Genomic DNA, 12,623 nt, shown 5'->3' with positions numbered 1-12,623 from the left:
ACAGTGAGAGAGTGAGGCTGCCCTCTCCCTTCCCTCCCCCTCTCCCTCCCCGCTGCTCCAGCTCTTTCTTTCCTTTTCTTTCATTTATGTAAACTTTTACCAACATTCTAATAGAAATGTATCTGCTCATTTACAGTCAAAATAATCTTATAAATGTTGTAATGTACCCCGCGAATCACAGAAGGATGCCTCAAGAAGTCGAATTAAAGAGTCACATTTATTGCAATCCGGGACTATGAGGGGACATTCCCAAATCTCATAGCCATAAGATGGTGGCAAAACCAGACTTATATAGGCAAAAATCACAAAGGTATTGATTACATCCCAGGGTTTGGAATGAGGCACCTGGCTCGCAAAAAAGCAGATTACAGAAGCAGAATTAAGCATGTTAATTACAGTTTCGGGTCTCGGGGTCACTGAATTGACAGAAATACATTATCAAGAGCCTTTGGGTAACCTGGGTTAAACTTAGGCATGTTATCTAAATTATAGTTCTGGGTCTCCGGATCACTGAGTTGATAGAAACACATTATCTAGAGCCATCGAGGCAATTTAGAGTAATTGCACTGTCCTGGTCTTAGGACCACTGAATCAACTGGAACGCACCATCTGTGGCTACTAAAACAATTTAGGGTAATTGTGCTGTCCTGTTTCCCAGGTACAGAAGAATGTGCTTTGATAACCAGTAAGATCACAATCAATGGGATAGTCATTCAATCAATAAGTCATTCAACCGAATGGGATGACTTATACAATTTAGAAAATCAAAGTAACCTGTCCATTGTTAAACAAAGCAAACAGGTACCATACTTCATAAACACCAGTTTAAAAAAATATTTATTTTATTGATTTTTTACAGAGAGGATGGGAGAGGGATAGAGAGTTAGAAACATCGATGAGAGAGAAACATCAATTGGCTGAAACATTGATCAGCTGCCTCCTGCACACCCCCTACTGGGGATGTGCCCGCAACCTAGGTACATGCCCTTGATCAGAATCGAACCTGGGACCCTTCAGTCCGCAGGCTGGCGCTCTATCCACTGAGCCAAACTGGTTAGGGCTAAACACCAGTTTTTTAATCAACACTTTCTGGAATGCCTTTTGTAATTAAAAATAAGGTTTTGACATCAAACCGATTGTATTAAAGAAATTTTTCCTTCATAATTTGAAGGTGAGATAGAAATGTGCCCAGGTCTCCCCACAGACTCTGACATCCACTGCCAAGCCAGGTGTGGGTCACCGGGACGATCCCGGGTGGAGGGGTCACAGTGGTGGGGTCACCGGGACGATCCCGGGTGGAGGGGTCACAGTGGTGGGGTCACCGTGATGATTGTGGGTGGAGGGGTCACAGTGGTGGGGTCACCGGGACGATCCCGCGTGGAGGGGTCACAGTGGTGGGGTCACCGCCATGATCCCGGGTGGAGGGGTCACAGTGGTGGGGTCACCGCCATGATCCCGGGTGGAGGGGTCACAGTGGTGGGGTCACCGGGACGATCCCGGGTGGAGGGGTCACAGTGGTGGGGTCACCGGGACGATCCCGCGTGGAGGGGTCACAGTGGTGGGGTCACCGTGATGATCCCGGGTGGAGGGGTCACAGTGGTGGGGTCACCGTGATGATCCCGGGTGGAGGTGGTCACAGTGGGGTGCAGCATCTGGGTCATAATTGCCCCCAAGGCTGTCCCCTTGGCCTTGACCCACAGGCAGTGCTTTCCTCACACTCAACACTGAGCCCACACACGTGCCAGGCTCTGCTCTGGGCACGAGGAGCAGTCAGGATGGAGACAGACACGGTCTCTGCCCTCGCCGAGCAGCGGGCTGCTGCCTCTGCAGGTGGTGCGAGGCCCCAGCCAGGGAACGTCTTTGCCTGGACCCCTGCATTAGCCTCTCAGCACGTCTGATGTTCAGAGGAGGAGAGAGGCCGGAGAGGGGGAGGGTGTGTCCAAGGGCCGTAGCAGTGAGGGCGCTGCAGCTGTGGAGATCTGTCCCCCGCCCCACCCTGGCCCTGCACTCTGTCACCTGCTGCCTGCATCTGCCTTTGAAGCCTCTGCTTCGGCCTCACCCACTGTACGAACTGACCACTCTGCCACCTTTGATGTTTCTGCCCAAGAGAAGTGGGTCAAACGACTAATGTTCTCTCTCTCTGGTTCCCTAGTGCTCTCTCCTGAGAGATGACGCCCGCCCCTGGGAAGACAGTGGCGCTGGGACCACAGCGGGGGTCAGTCACAGGCAGAAGGACCGGAGCTGTTTCAGGACACAAGGCGGCCTCGAAGGCCTCCCAGAAAAGAGGACAGCGATTCTTTCAGCCAAGGGCACTTTATTTCTCCTCTCTCCCACCCACAGGAGCCCGGTCTGTTCACGGGGGATGGAAGTGACCCTGCGGGGGGGGGGGGGGCAGGGGGGCAGTGGAGAAGGGGAGAGGAAGCTCTGGGCCGGGCCCCCTGCCAGCACGGACCCAGGGCACTCGCACAGAGGGTCCCCCAAAAGAGAGCTGACAAGCAGAAGGGCAGGTGGGACAGTGAGGTTGGGGGCACCTTATACGCAGGAGCAGGAGGGCGCCGAGGGAACAGCCACCAGAGAAGAGGAGGGAGTGGTGGCGTGCAGGGTGATAGGTGAGTAGCGATGATATTTCAAAGAACAACGAGGCAGCAATATCCTAGGCCTGCTTCCAGCAGAGAGGTTGGGGGGGCCAGGCTGCAGGCGGGAGTTCCCTCTGGACAGGGGGACAGATCTCCGGGGGGGTCCAGGGTGGAGCAGGTGCCTGGGGAGGGAGGAGCCGGGCCTGGCCATGGGAGGCGGGTGCTCAGGAGTGTCAGACGCCTCTCTGGTTCAGTCCAGCGTACAGCTCCCTCTGGCCTTTCCTGATGGGCTGGGGGAAGGGAACGGAGAGGGAGGTCAGCAGGGTGGGAGGAAGCTGGGCCTCCGAGGATCTAGCTCCGGAGCAAAGGCAAGAACCTTGGACCAGGCGCCAGGAGGCCGGCTGGCATTGCCTGGCAACAGCCTGGCTCTGGTCACTCCCCCTGGGAGTCAGCGCCCCCATCTCAACAGTGAGAGTTGGAAGACACACGCCTCAGAGCTTCGGTCAGAATGAAATAAAGTCACGGAAAAGTGAACACCATGTGCTTGGCTGGTGCCCGATAAATATTTGCTGGGTGTGTTCAAGCCTGACAGCAGCAGTGTTTAGCAGTGGGGAGTCACGCACAGCAGCCAAGCAGAAGGATTCTGATGGCCGTCTGCTAGCCAGGCAGGAGCCCTCCCGCCGTCCAGTCAAGAGGCAGTGCGGGGCGCAGAGGCCGGGGTGTCCGGCAGTGTGTGTGCGGGCGGGGGGAGCTGGGAGCTCTGTATCAGGGAAGCATTTGAGTCATTCAACAACTGGCATGACTGTACTGGTGCCTGCTGGGGGAACATCAGCCCCGAGTTCACATGCTAGAGTTTACATCTGTGTTATTCCCATGGTGTGTCCCAGCTGATGGAGAAAGAAGCCAGCCTGGCTGGTTTGACTCAGTGGATAGAGTGTCGGCCTGTGGAATGATGGGTCCCCGGTTAGATTCAAGGGCCACATACCCAGGTCGCAGGCTCAATCCCCGGTAGGGGACGTGCAGGAGGCAGCTGGTCAATGACGCTCTTCATCACTGATGTTTCTCTCTCTCCCTCTCCCTTCCCCTCTGAAATCAATGAAAATATGTTAAAAAAAGAAAAAGAAAAGAACCAGCCGCTCCGTGGGGTGGAAACTGCGCAGCCTGTGAGGTGGCCCTGCCTCACTGAAAAGGGGGGAGTGTCTCGGAGTCTGCGGAGGGCGTTAAGGTGTGACAGGCCGATGAGCAGTCCCACTGTGCCCGCTCCTCTAGGAAGACCTGTCCCCCTCTATCCCGTGTTACCTCGTAGTCCGGATTGGGAACTGGCGGTGGCCTCTCCTTGTTTTGTCCTGTGGGGGGGGATGGGGGGGAGGGGGAAAGACCTGTTTTCATGCGGGAACGCCAATCTTAGGCAATTAGACCAGATGGAGGACGGCAAACCCTGTGTTCCCTCCTCTCCCTCACCCTCTTCTATTCTGCCACCTCTTCTCCTTCCTTTCTGTGAGCCCATCACGGATGCCCCCACTGCTCTTATCAATTTGTGACTTTCCTCAGCTCAAGGTCCTTCCTCGGTTTCCTTTCTCGTGGAGGAAGGGAAAGGAAAAGGCGGGAACCAGTGTCCCGAGCCCCCCCCCCCCCCCAGCCCCCCCGCAGGTGGAGTCGGATTGTTCCGGAGCCTGGACAGGCGCTGGAGGGAGCCCGTGCCCATGCGGAACGGTTTGCACTTTTCTGGGGTGGGAAGGAGAAGGGCGATCTGAGGTGTGGAACCCTGTGTCAAGATCTCGGTAATAGTGAGTGTTCTACAGAAGCCGTCTCCACCGGCTGTGGCCTTGCCGCCCACCCTGCCCACCCTGCGGCCTCTCCTCCCCGCAACCGCGCTCTTACCACCAGGCCTGCCGCCGGCACCTACACCTCTGGCCATAGGCTTGGCCTTGGCCTTCCTGTTCTTGCTCCAGTAATACACCAGCAGCAGCAAGCCGAGGGTGACGCAGATGTCGGCCACGATGATCCCAGCCACGGCCATCACGTCCACCTCCATGCAGTTCTCACACACTGCGGGCGGGCGCGGGGAGGGGAGACGTCACCGAGAACGGAAGACACAGGGCGCTGGAGACGGGGGAGGGACCCACGAAGCGGTCCTCCCTTCACACCTCGCACGCTGGCCACCGCCAGAGCCGAGCCTCGTTCAGTATGTTTAGAACCACCACGAAGTGTGGCCGTTACGGGGAGAAGCTCTGGCGTCAGGCAGTCTGGTTCAAGTCCCAGCTCCATTGCTCACTGGCTGTGAGAACGGTGAATGTGCTTTCAACCCCAAAGACTGTTCCCTCGTCTATATGGGAATAACATGATACTTCACTCATATGGTTGTTGGGAGGACGACATGAGAAAAAAGTCTGCCCTGGCCGGTGTGGCTCAGTGGATAGAGCATCTGCCTGTGGACCAAAAGGTCCTGGGTTCCATTCTGGTCAAGGGCAGGTACCTCAGGTGCAGGCTCCTCCCAGGCCCGGGCCCCGGTGGGGCACATGCAGGAGGCAACCAATTGATGTGTTTCTCTCACTTCGAGTTTCTCTCTGTCTCCCCCTCTCTCTTCCACGCTCTCTAAGAATCAATGGAAAGATATCCTCGATGTAATACCCTTTGTAATGCTTTAAGCAATAAAAAAAAATTAAAAAGAAAGAAAGAAAGATATCCTCGGGTGAGGATTCACAAGTCCCAGGCAGGTCCCTGGTCTAGTGCTTGAGACTTAAGCACCAGTAAATGTTAGCTGCTGTCGGTTTATTCCGAGGCCTTCGTGAATGCCATTTTATTGCAGCATCTTTGAGTCCCTTCTGCCCACCCTTGGGAAGGACGCACACCTGGATAAAGCGTCAGGCAGCTCACACTGGGGTGCCATCACCTGGGAGTGCCGGAGGCAATGCCCCTCCCGTCTCCTAGAAGCTGCAGGTGGAGTGCTGAGGAGCTTACCTAGACAGCCCCCCTCCCCCATTGGTGTTTAATCGAAGTTGCAGAAAACGTGGGTGCCTGAGGCCCAGACAGTCCCAGTACTGGGTGTGGGAGAGGCATAGAGGGGCCGGGGCTGAGAGCTGGGCGAGGGGGGAACGGAGCACCCTTTGGCGACGGTCCTCCCTAAGGAGTCTAGGCCTGCTTGCGCTGGAGACCTGCATTACCTCTTGCTTTTAGGTAGAGATGGTTGCGATTGTTCGAGTTGCCTCTGTAGCAGGTGTAATGGCCACTGTGTTCCATTTCGGAGAAGTTGTCTAGTAATAGGTGCTCCTCCTGTTGGTCAGTTAGTTGTACACCATTTCTTTCCCATTTTATTTGTTCAGAATCAGGGTCCTCAGGACATGTCACCTCCACCCTGGTTCCGGAGATGGAGACCTTAAATCCTGGGGGTGGGGAGAAGGGAGGGAAATGGGAAGAAGAAACGAGTAAGGTTTCAGGAAATGCAAAGTAGCAACCAGAGAGCCAACCAGATGCAGAAAGTCATCTGTCATTCAGGTCTTAGATTTTGTCGTCAAAAGGGAACTCTGCTGGCTGAAGGGCATGACAGCGGGGTTATGCAAAAGGGAGGCCAGTCATGGCCAGTGTGTTCAGTGGTTAGGGCGTCAGTCCACACATGGAAGGGTCTAGGGTTGGATTTGCTCCCTGTCCCCGGTTGGGGAGTGTGCAGGAGGCACCCGATCAATGTGTCTCTCTCACATCGATGTTTCTCTTTCTCTCTCCCTGCATCCCTCCCTCCCTCCCTCCCCTCTTTCTTTTCTCTCTGAAAAGCAACGAAAAAAAAAAAATATCCTTGGGTGAGGATTAATGAAACAACAACAAGCCCCCCCGCAAAACAGGGACTAGACAACTTTTTGAAAGTGACTTTAGCATTTAGGTGTGGACATGGGGACTTGGGAAGGAGAGAATGGAAGCAAAGAGAGACGATGAAAGCCCCTGCTTGCAGTGCTTCTGAAACAGGAGTTGGGAAGATACTGTGGGAAGGGCCTCCGTTCTCAGGAGTATCTCTCATTCGACTCCTTTCCTTCTGTCCACACTGACTCGCACCCTTGCCAGGCACACCTCAGCGAAGGGCTGACTTACTCTTTAGAGGAGGTGGAAAGTCACCTGGAAGTGAGAAGAGGAGAGAATGGTCAGGAAATACCCTGGTTTAAGTTTAAGTTGTAGGTAACGTTTTTCAAGTGAGACTGGACACTGTCCCCAGGGATTCCCACAGAGGCCCATCCTCAGGGTGCCCTGAGCCTTAAAGGGACATATGTAGTTAGTCCACGGGGAACTTTACAGATACAACTCACATCCATCAAATTGAGAATATACCAGTGTGTGCCCTTAAATTATGGGAAGCACTATATACATTTTAAGGGAATGGTTCTTCCAATAAAAAGTGGCTTTATTTTAAATGTTCCTGAATATTATCAACTCCCAATTATTTTGTTAGAGGGAGGACGACCGAAATCCCTATTGAGTTGGGGATCCAGCACATTCCCCAGAGCGGGCGACTTCCCGCAGGGCTGTGGGGCTGCGGGGCTGCGGGGCTCGTTTCTTGAAAGACTTGTGGCTGGGACCCTGGCCTGCACTAGGCTGTGCTTTAGCCTGGATAGGGCAACTGGAAGAGAGGAGAGGGGGTGGTGCAAAGGGACAGCCTGCTCAGCTGGTGAGGCTCAGTGGTTGAGCGTCGACCTATGAACCAGCGGGTCACAGTTCAATTCCTGGTCAGGGCACATGCCTGGGTTGCAGGCTAGATCCCCAGTGGGGGGCATGCAGGAGGCAGCTGATTCATGATTCTCTCTCATCATTGATGTTTTTCTCTCTCTCCCTCCTTCTCTGACATCAATTAAAAAATATATATATGTAGAGAGAGATACAGCCCTCTCTCTGTTGAGGGTGTTTTGCTACAGGTGCTGCTGGGGGCAGGGCACTGGGCCGAGTCTGAAGTCCTGTGTTTGAATTCCGGATCTGCCTTAGGCTGTGACCAAGGGCAAGTCGTTTTAACTTCTCTAAGCCTCAGTTTCTTTCTGGAAAATGGAGCTATAAAACCTCTACCTCACCAGTTACCTGTGAGGACTAGGTGGGTTATGAAGGCGAGAAGGGGTGGAACAGAGCAGATGCGTGAAAACACGGTGAGCTCTCCCCTCCTTCCCTGGAAGGTTCTGCTCCGTGGAGAACAGAGCTGGCTCTCTGCTGAGGCCCCAGGGAATGCAAACAAGCGTTCCCCAGGTTTCTCCACCTGCTGCCAACTGGGAGCGGAGCATAACGACAATAGGCAGCGGTGTTATTTTGACTTAGGAATAATTTTTCAGGACTGCCATTTTTTAGAAATGTTAAATAAAAGAGAAATCATACATAAAATAATTTAAAAGGAAGTAGACATTTCACTGCTTGGTGTGTGGACAAGAAAGTGTAAAGAAAATGGTTCACAACTTTTATCGGCACAAATTTAGCAGCAGAGCCTAGACTTACACATGCTCACAACGGCCTAGATGTTCATGCTCAGAAGCAGGATCTGCTCGCAAAGATTTGCTCGCACCCAGACGCAGTGTTCATAGCGGCGGAGAACAGGGGCTTCAGGGCCAGCTAAGCCTGCGTTTACACTAACCTCTGTGATTGGACTATTTACTTATTTTCTAACCTTGGTTTTCTGTAGAATGGGGATGTTAGATGAGGAAACGGGTAAAATATTTAGGGTAATATCCAGAACATCCAGGCTCAATAAGCTTCAATGCCCATGATCTAGGCTGCATGCTTCCCATATAATAACAGCTAAAATTCACCAACTGTCTTCCATAGCCCAGATAATATTCTACGAGAATTACTCCTCAACCCTAACAACAACCCTGCAAACCACGTTTCATTATTCTTTCCATTTTACACACGATGATGCTGGGGAACAGAGATGTTTCATAAATTATTAAAGAAACCCAGCAGGCCAGTCCTGCCAGGACTCAGATATGGCAGCCAACCTCAGAGTTAGACTCTCAGCTCGTCCTGCGCAGTCCTCCCCTCTACCTATAATACTCTTTTCCCCTAAAATACAAGCTCAATGTTTAAAACTCAGCTCAGGAATAACCCCACTGGGGAGCGCTCCCCAGCGACTCTCTGTAGAGTTGGCCACTCCTCTTTTTATATTTTACTTTACTCTGCATCTGCCCACCTCATAGCAGACAACACACTATGTTACCACGCGTTTCTCTCTCACACAGGCCATTTGGTTCTTGAGGGGAGGGAATTAATGATGCGTTCATGTGTCTGATCACTCATTCACTCAAAGAATATGCATTGAGCACCTATTCTGTGCCCGGCCAGGGGACTCAGACACCGTCTCTGCCTTACGTGAACTCACGATTTACACAAACGCTTGAGGTGGCTCTGACCTCACCCACAGGCATCTTCTTCCCGGAGTGTATGCTCAGGGACACACGTGACAGCAACAAGCCCACACGCCCACTGCGAGAGGACCGCGCGTTTCCTCTAGCAGTTCTGGTCCTCAGTGTGTGTCATGGCGATTGTCCCCCACGACCATTTGGTTCCACATTTGAAAAGGGGTTGTAAAGAGCAAACATCCTCTTACCAATTTCTTTATTCTCTGAAAAAGAAAGCATGAGAAACCATTAGCAATACTTCTAGCGGCTGGAAGGTCTGATCCTGCTCCCCTGGGCGAGGTCTCCAGATGCCCAGGGCCACATGTGAAAACGGGTTGGGGCCTACGTCCTACATTAAACAACTGGCGGTCATTTACACAAATGAATTCTGAGTGATCGTTTCACAATTCATACTCCGGATCATCACCTTGTACACCGTAAACGTACACCAGACCAGCTGTCACTCTGTCTGGAGAAAGCGGGAGAAGCAGACCCAGCCCGTGTGCTGAGGAGGTCTGCGCTGAACGTAAACCAAATCTGAACGAAATCAACTCTAAACGGCCATAGCCTGCGGAAGGGAGAGCTACCCTGGAACAGATCCGTGCTTCGGGCACACCCCGTTTGTCGATAATGAACTTTAAAGCACGCTGCGTGGAAAAAAAGAGAAAGAAAAGAAAAGATCCCGAGGACCCTGACACAGCAGGCCGCACGTGACCGCCCGGACACAGAGCCGCGCCGCAGTCTGGAGGAGCCGGTTTACACTGGGACACTGACTCCACTGCTCGCACTGAGACCGGCAGCGCAGGCCAGGCCCACGCGTAAGCATGTGCACACACGCGCACACACGCGCGCACACACGCAGAGTATAACATACCCTCCTCAGCACCTCACACCAACTAGGGATGCAAGCAATTAGATGGTTGGCACTTTCGCTGATGTAATAGTCCTACTTGCTTCCTTCCGAATGGTCAGGACTCACTAGTTCCTACGGTCTCTGTGACCTCCCTCCCCCGGCCACAGCCAGGCCTTCTCCAGACTTCGGAAGGAAAAGCGAAGGACCAGGTGGCGGCAACCCCTGCTACGTGTGGGTGGAAGCCTGTGGGAGGCCAGCTCCCCTCACACACATGAAGAATGTGGGCGGATTTCATAACAAGGAAAGAACGCGTATCTCACCTTCTTGCCCCCAAGCGCCAACTGGAAAAAAATAAGAAAACAGAGTTAGTCAGCGTGTGGTGCCTGCAGTTCCAGGCAGAGCGCCGGTCCTGTCTGACCCTTTCCGAACACCTGATCGTCCTGCCCACACCCTGCGGGTGAGTCACTCCTGTACCCCAACTCCTGGCCAATCCGGGGTGAAGCAGAGCAAGACAGCATCTCGCACTCAACCCGAAAACACAGCATTTGACAAACGGGAGTTAGACAAAGCCGGGCTGCTTTTTGGGTGAGGCAGAAACGGCAGCCACGCCTTCAGGGTGGAAACGGTCTCTGACCCCCGAGCCCCACGAGCTCTGGGGAGGGGCTGCATTGGGCGTTCTCGTTCCTGCTCCTGCTGGTCGATGTCTCAGTGTTTCCGTTGGTTTTGCATTTGGGAGATGGACATGTTTGAGGCTCTGGTTACTCCCGGATGAAGCCTGGTCCCTCCCAGGCCCGGCCCTCGCTCTGCAGTAACTGGGATTCGGCACCCTGACCAGTTGCCCTGGGTTTGTTTGCCTGAATGTCTCTGTGTACCCGGCCCCTCTAACCCAAAGCCCCCACACTGGCTGAGACCACACCTCTGCCCTCTCCCACACCCACAGCAGGTGGGCACAGCCTCCTGGGGCCAAATGGCCAGGAGAGTGTGGGTCTTTGATAATCTCTCTCTCTCTCTCTCTACCTCCTTCCCTCCCTCCCACCCCCCTTCTCTCTCTCCCTCCCTCCCCCTCCCTCTCCTTTTCTCTCTGCAAAGCACCCTTTACCCTACAGGCCTCTAAGGGAAATGCCCCCTACTTCCTCAGGAGCCACTCCTGCCCCTGACACTCAGTACGTGTCCCTGGGACCAGGACCAGGACCAGGAGTGGACTGAGCCTGAGAGCCTGTTAGACACGCAGAATCGCAACCCCTATCCCGAGCCCCAGCCCAAGCTGCAGCCGCACAAGGTCCAGGCGTGTGTGCACATTCGAGACACTCAGGAAGGAGCAGGCCGTGCAGACCCCGCGCGGAGGTGGCTGAAGTGGGAGCCCCCCGGGGGCACTTCCCAGGGCCCTGAAACCAGGCTCCGGGAGCCATCGCCCCTCTGTGTGCAGCCACTAAGGGCGCAGCCTGCAGCCAGAGGCAGCTCCCAGGTCAGCTCAGCACTCCCGTGTGGTTTTAAACAAGTTCTTTAACCTCTGTGAGGATCGGTTTCTTCATCTACAAAATAGGAGGCGATGTTTATCTTCCAAGATGGAGGTGAGGATAACCTGGTTAGTACATGTGAAGGTTTTTTTTTTACAGAGTATCTAGAACTCAGTAAATGGCAACCTTAAAGAAATGTATCTTATATGAGATACTGGAGGCCAGGTGCAGGGATTTGTGCACAGGTGGGACCCCTTGGCCTGGCCATCGGGGGGAGGGACTGCGAGAGGTTGACTGTGGGAGCGCACTGACCACCGGGGGGCAGCTCCTGCATTAAGCATCTGCCCCCTGGTGGTCAGTGCACATCAAAGCGACCAGTCACCCGGTTGTTTGGTCGGCCGGTTGTAACAGTCACTTAGACTTTTACATATAGAGATTGAAAACACTCTTGGTTACTTATCCATTATTCCGCTTTGCTTCACAAAGGACTACACCATGGAAGCTCTTGAGTCACTGAGAAGAACCGAAAACTATGGGGTGTTTTTCTATCTCGTGGGAAGATGGCTACATCCTGCGCAGAGCTGGGGTTCAACCAGCCAGCATCCCCCCACCAAGGAGCACCCTCGGCTCTGCTCATCGCCTTCAAATCAGCTCCCAAGGGCTGGGAGTCCAGGGACAGGAGGAGCTCCTTCTTGAAGGCAGAGCCCGCTTTCAGGAGAGATGATCACCCCATTCCTTTCCTTGGCTGCTCCCCGATGGGTCTGAGGACCCGGCCACGTTTCCCTGTCAGCCTCCAGCCCAGCTACCGTGGCACACACAGCTCCTTACACCTCCCAGTGCCTGACGCCCCTGGCACCTCTGGGCGGCACCAGGGTAGGCGTGGGCCTTGCCCTTTTCGTTCAGTCCTACTCACCGGATAAGAGGCAGAGCCCCAGGATGTGCCAGAGCTTCCCCGCTGGCATCTTCCTCTCCCTGGACACTCACCGAACGGAGATGGCGCAGGCCCGCTGGCCTAGTGCTTCTGGAAGAGAAACCAAAGGCCTTTTGCGCAACCCCCGCTGAGGACGAGGCCCGGGGCCGCTGCTCCCAGTGCTGGGCTGGGAAGGGGCCTTTGGAAGGGGGAGACGCACCATCACCTGAAGCAGGCACCAGGCTGGGCGGGGAGGCGGGTTCTGAGCCGACACAGGAAGTGGGGGGGTGGGGAAGCCTTGGGCCTGCTGGGCTCAACGTCACTTGGAAACAGTTGGTGGAGGCAGAGGCAGCCACCTGTGTTGGTGGGGAGCTGGGCCTCATCTCTTTTCCCAGGACAAGCAAGAGGACTGGCAAAACTGAGGGTGCGGTGAACAGTACATGCCATTTAGCTGCTGGGGCTGGCACAGTG

The 12,623-nt window shown here is 54.3% G+C and overlaps 1 protein-coding gene across 3 annotated transcripts; it reads right to left on the bottom strand.

The window, feature by feature from the left end:
* Positions 1–2,034: 2,034 nt before the first annotated feature.
* On the bottom strand, positions 2,035–12,410 carry CD3E (CD3 epsilon subunit of T-cell receptor complex). Of its 3 annotated transcripts, XM_070426165.1 has the most exons (9): positions 12,373–12,410; positions 12,156–12,263; positions 10,106–10,126; positions 9,142–9,156; positions 6,657–6,680; positions 5,741–5,959; positions 4,458–4,625; positions 3,876–3,922; positions 2,036–2,866 (listed from the first exon to the last, which is right to left on the bottom strand). In XM_070426165.1, the coding sequence occupies exons 2-9, from the start codon at positions 12,202–12,204 to the stop codon at positions 2,810–2,812; spliced, it is 600 nt and encodes a 199-aa protein (XP_070282266.1). In that variant the 5' UTR covers positions 12,205–12,263; positions 12,373–12,410; the 3' UTR covers positions 2,036–2,809. The 3 variants fall into 3 exon arrangements, with proteins under 3 accessions (XP_070282268.1, XP_070282266.1, XP_070282267.1); XM_070426166.1 differs by lacking the exon at positions 12,373–12,410 and having other exon boundaries at positions 12,156–12,350; XM_070426167.1 differs by lacking the exons at positions 9,142–9,156; positions 10,106–10,126; positions 12,156–12,263; positions 12,373–12,410 and adding an exon at positions 8,914–9,108 and having other exon boundaries at positions 2,035–2,866.
* Between the last annotated feature and the right edge of the window lie 213 nt (positions 12,411–12,623).

This window comes from Myotis yumanensis, unplaced genomic scaffold, assembly GCF_028538775.1.
Source record: "Myotis yumanensis isolate MYYU_CA2020_CCGP unplaced genomic scaffold, mMyoYum1.0.hap1 SCAF_10, whole genome shotgun sequence".
Classification (NCBI taxonomy): Eukaryota; Metazoa; Chordata; class Mammalia; order Chiroptera; family Vespertilionidae; genus Myotis; species Myotis yumanensis.
This window is presented reverse-complemented; position numbering and strand designations above follow the sequence as displayed.

Bases quoted from the DNA above. Each gene is read 5' to 3' on its own strand.
- CD3E (XM_070426165.1), bottom strand. From the start codon at position 12,204: ATGCCAGCGGGGAAGCTCTGGCACATCCTGGGGCTCTGCCTCTTATCC. The intron at 5,960-6,656 runs GTAAGTCAGCCC...CCCCACCCCCAG, and splicing joins CTTTCCACCTCCTCTAAAGA to GATTTAAGGTCTCCATCTCC. The intron at 3,923-4,457 runs GTAAGAGCGCGG...CCCCCCCCACAG, and splicing joins TGCCGGCGGCAGGCCTGGTG to GACAAAACAAGGAGAGGCCA.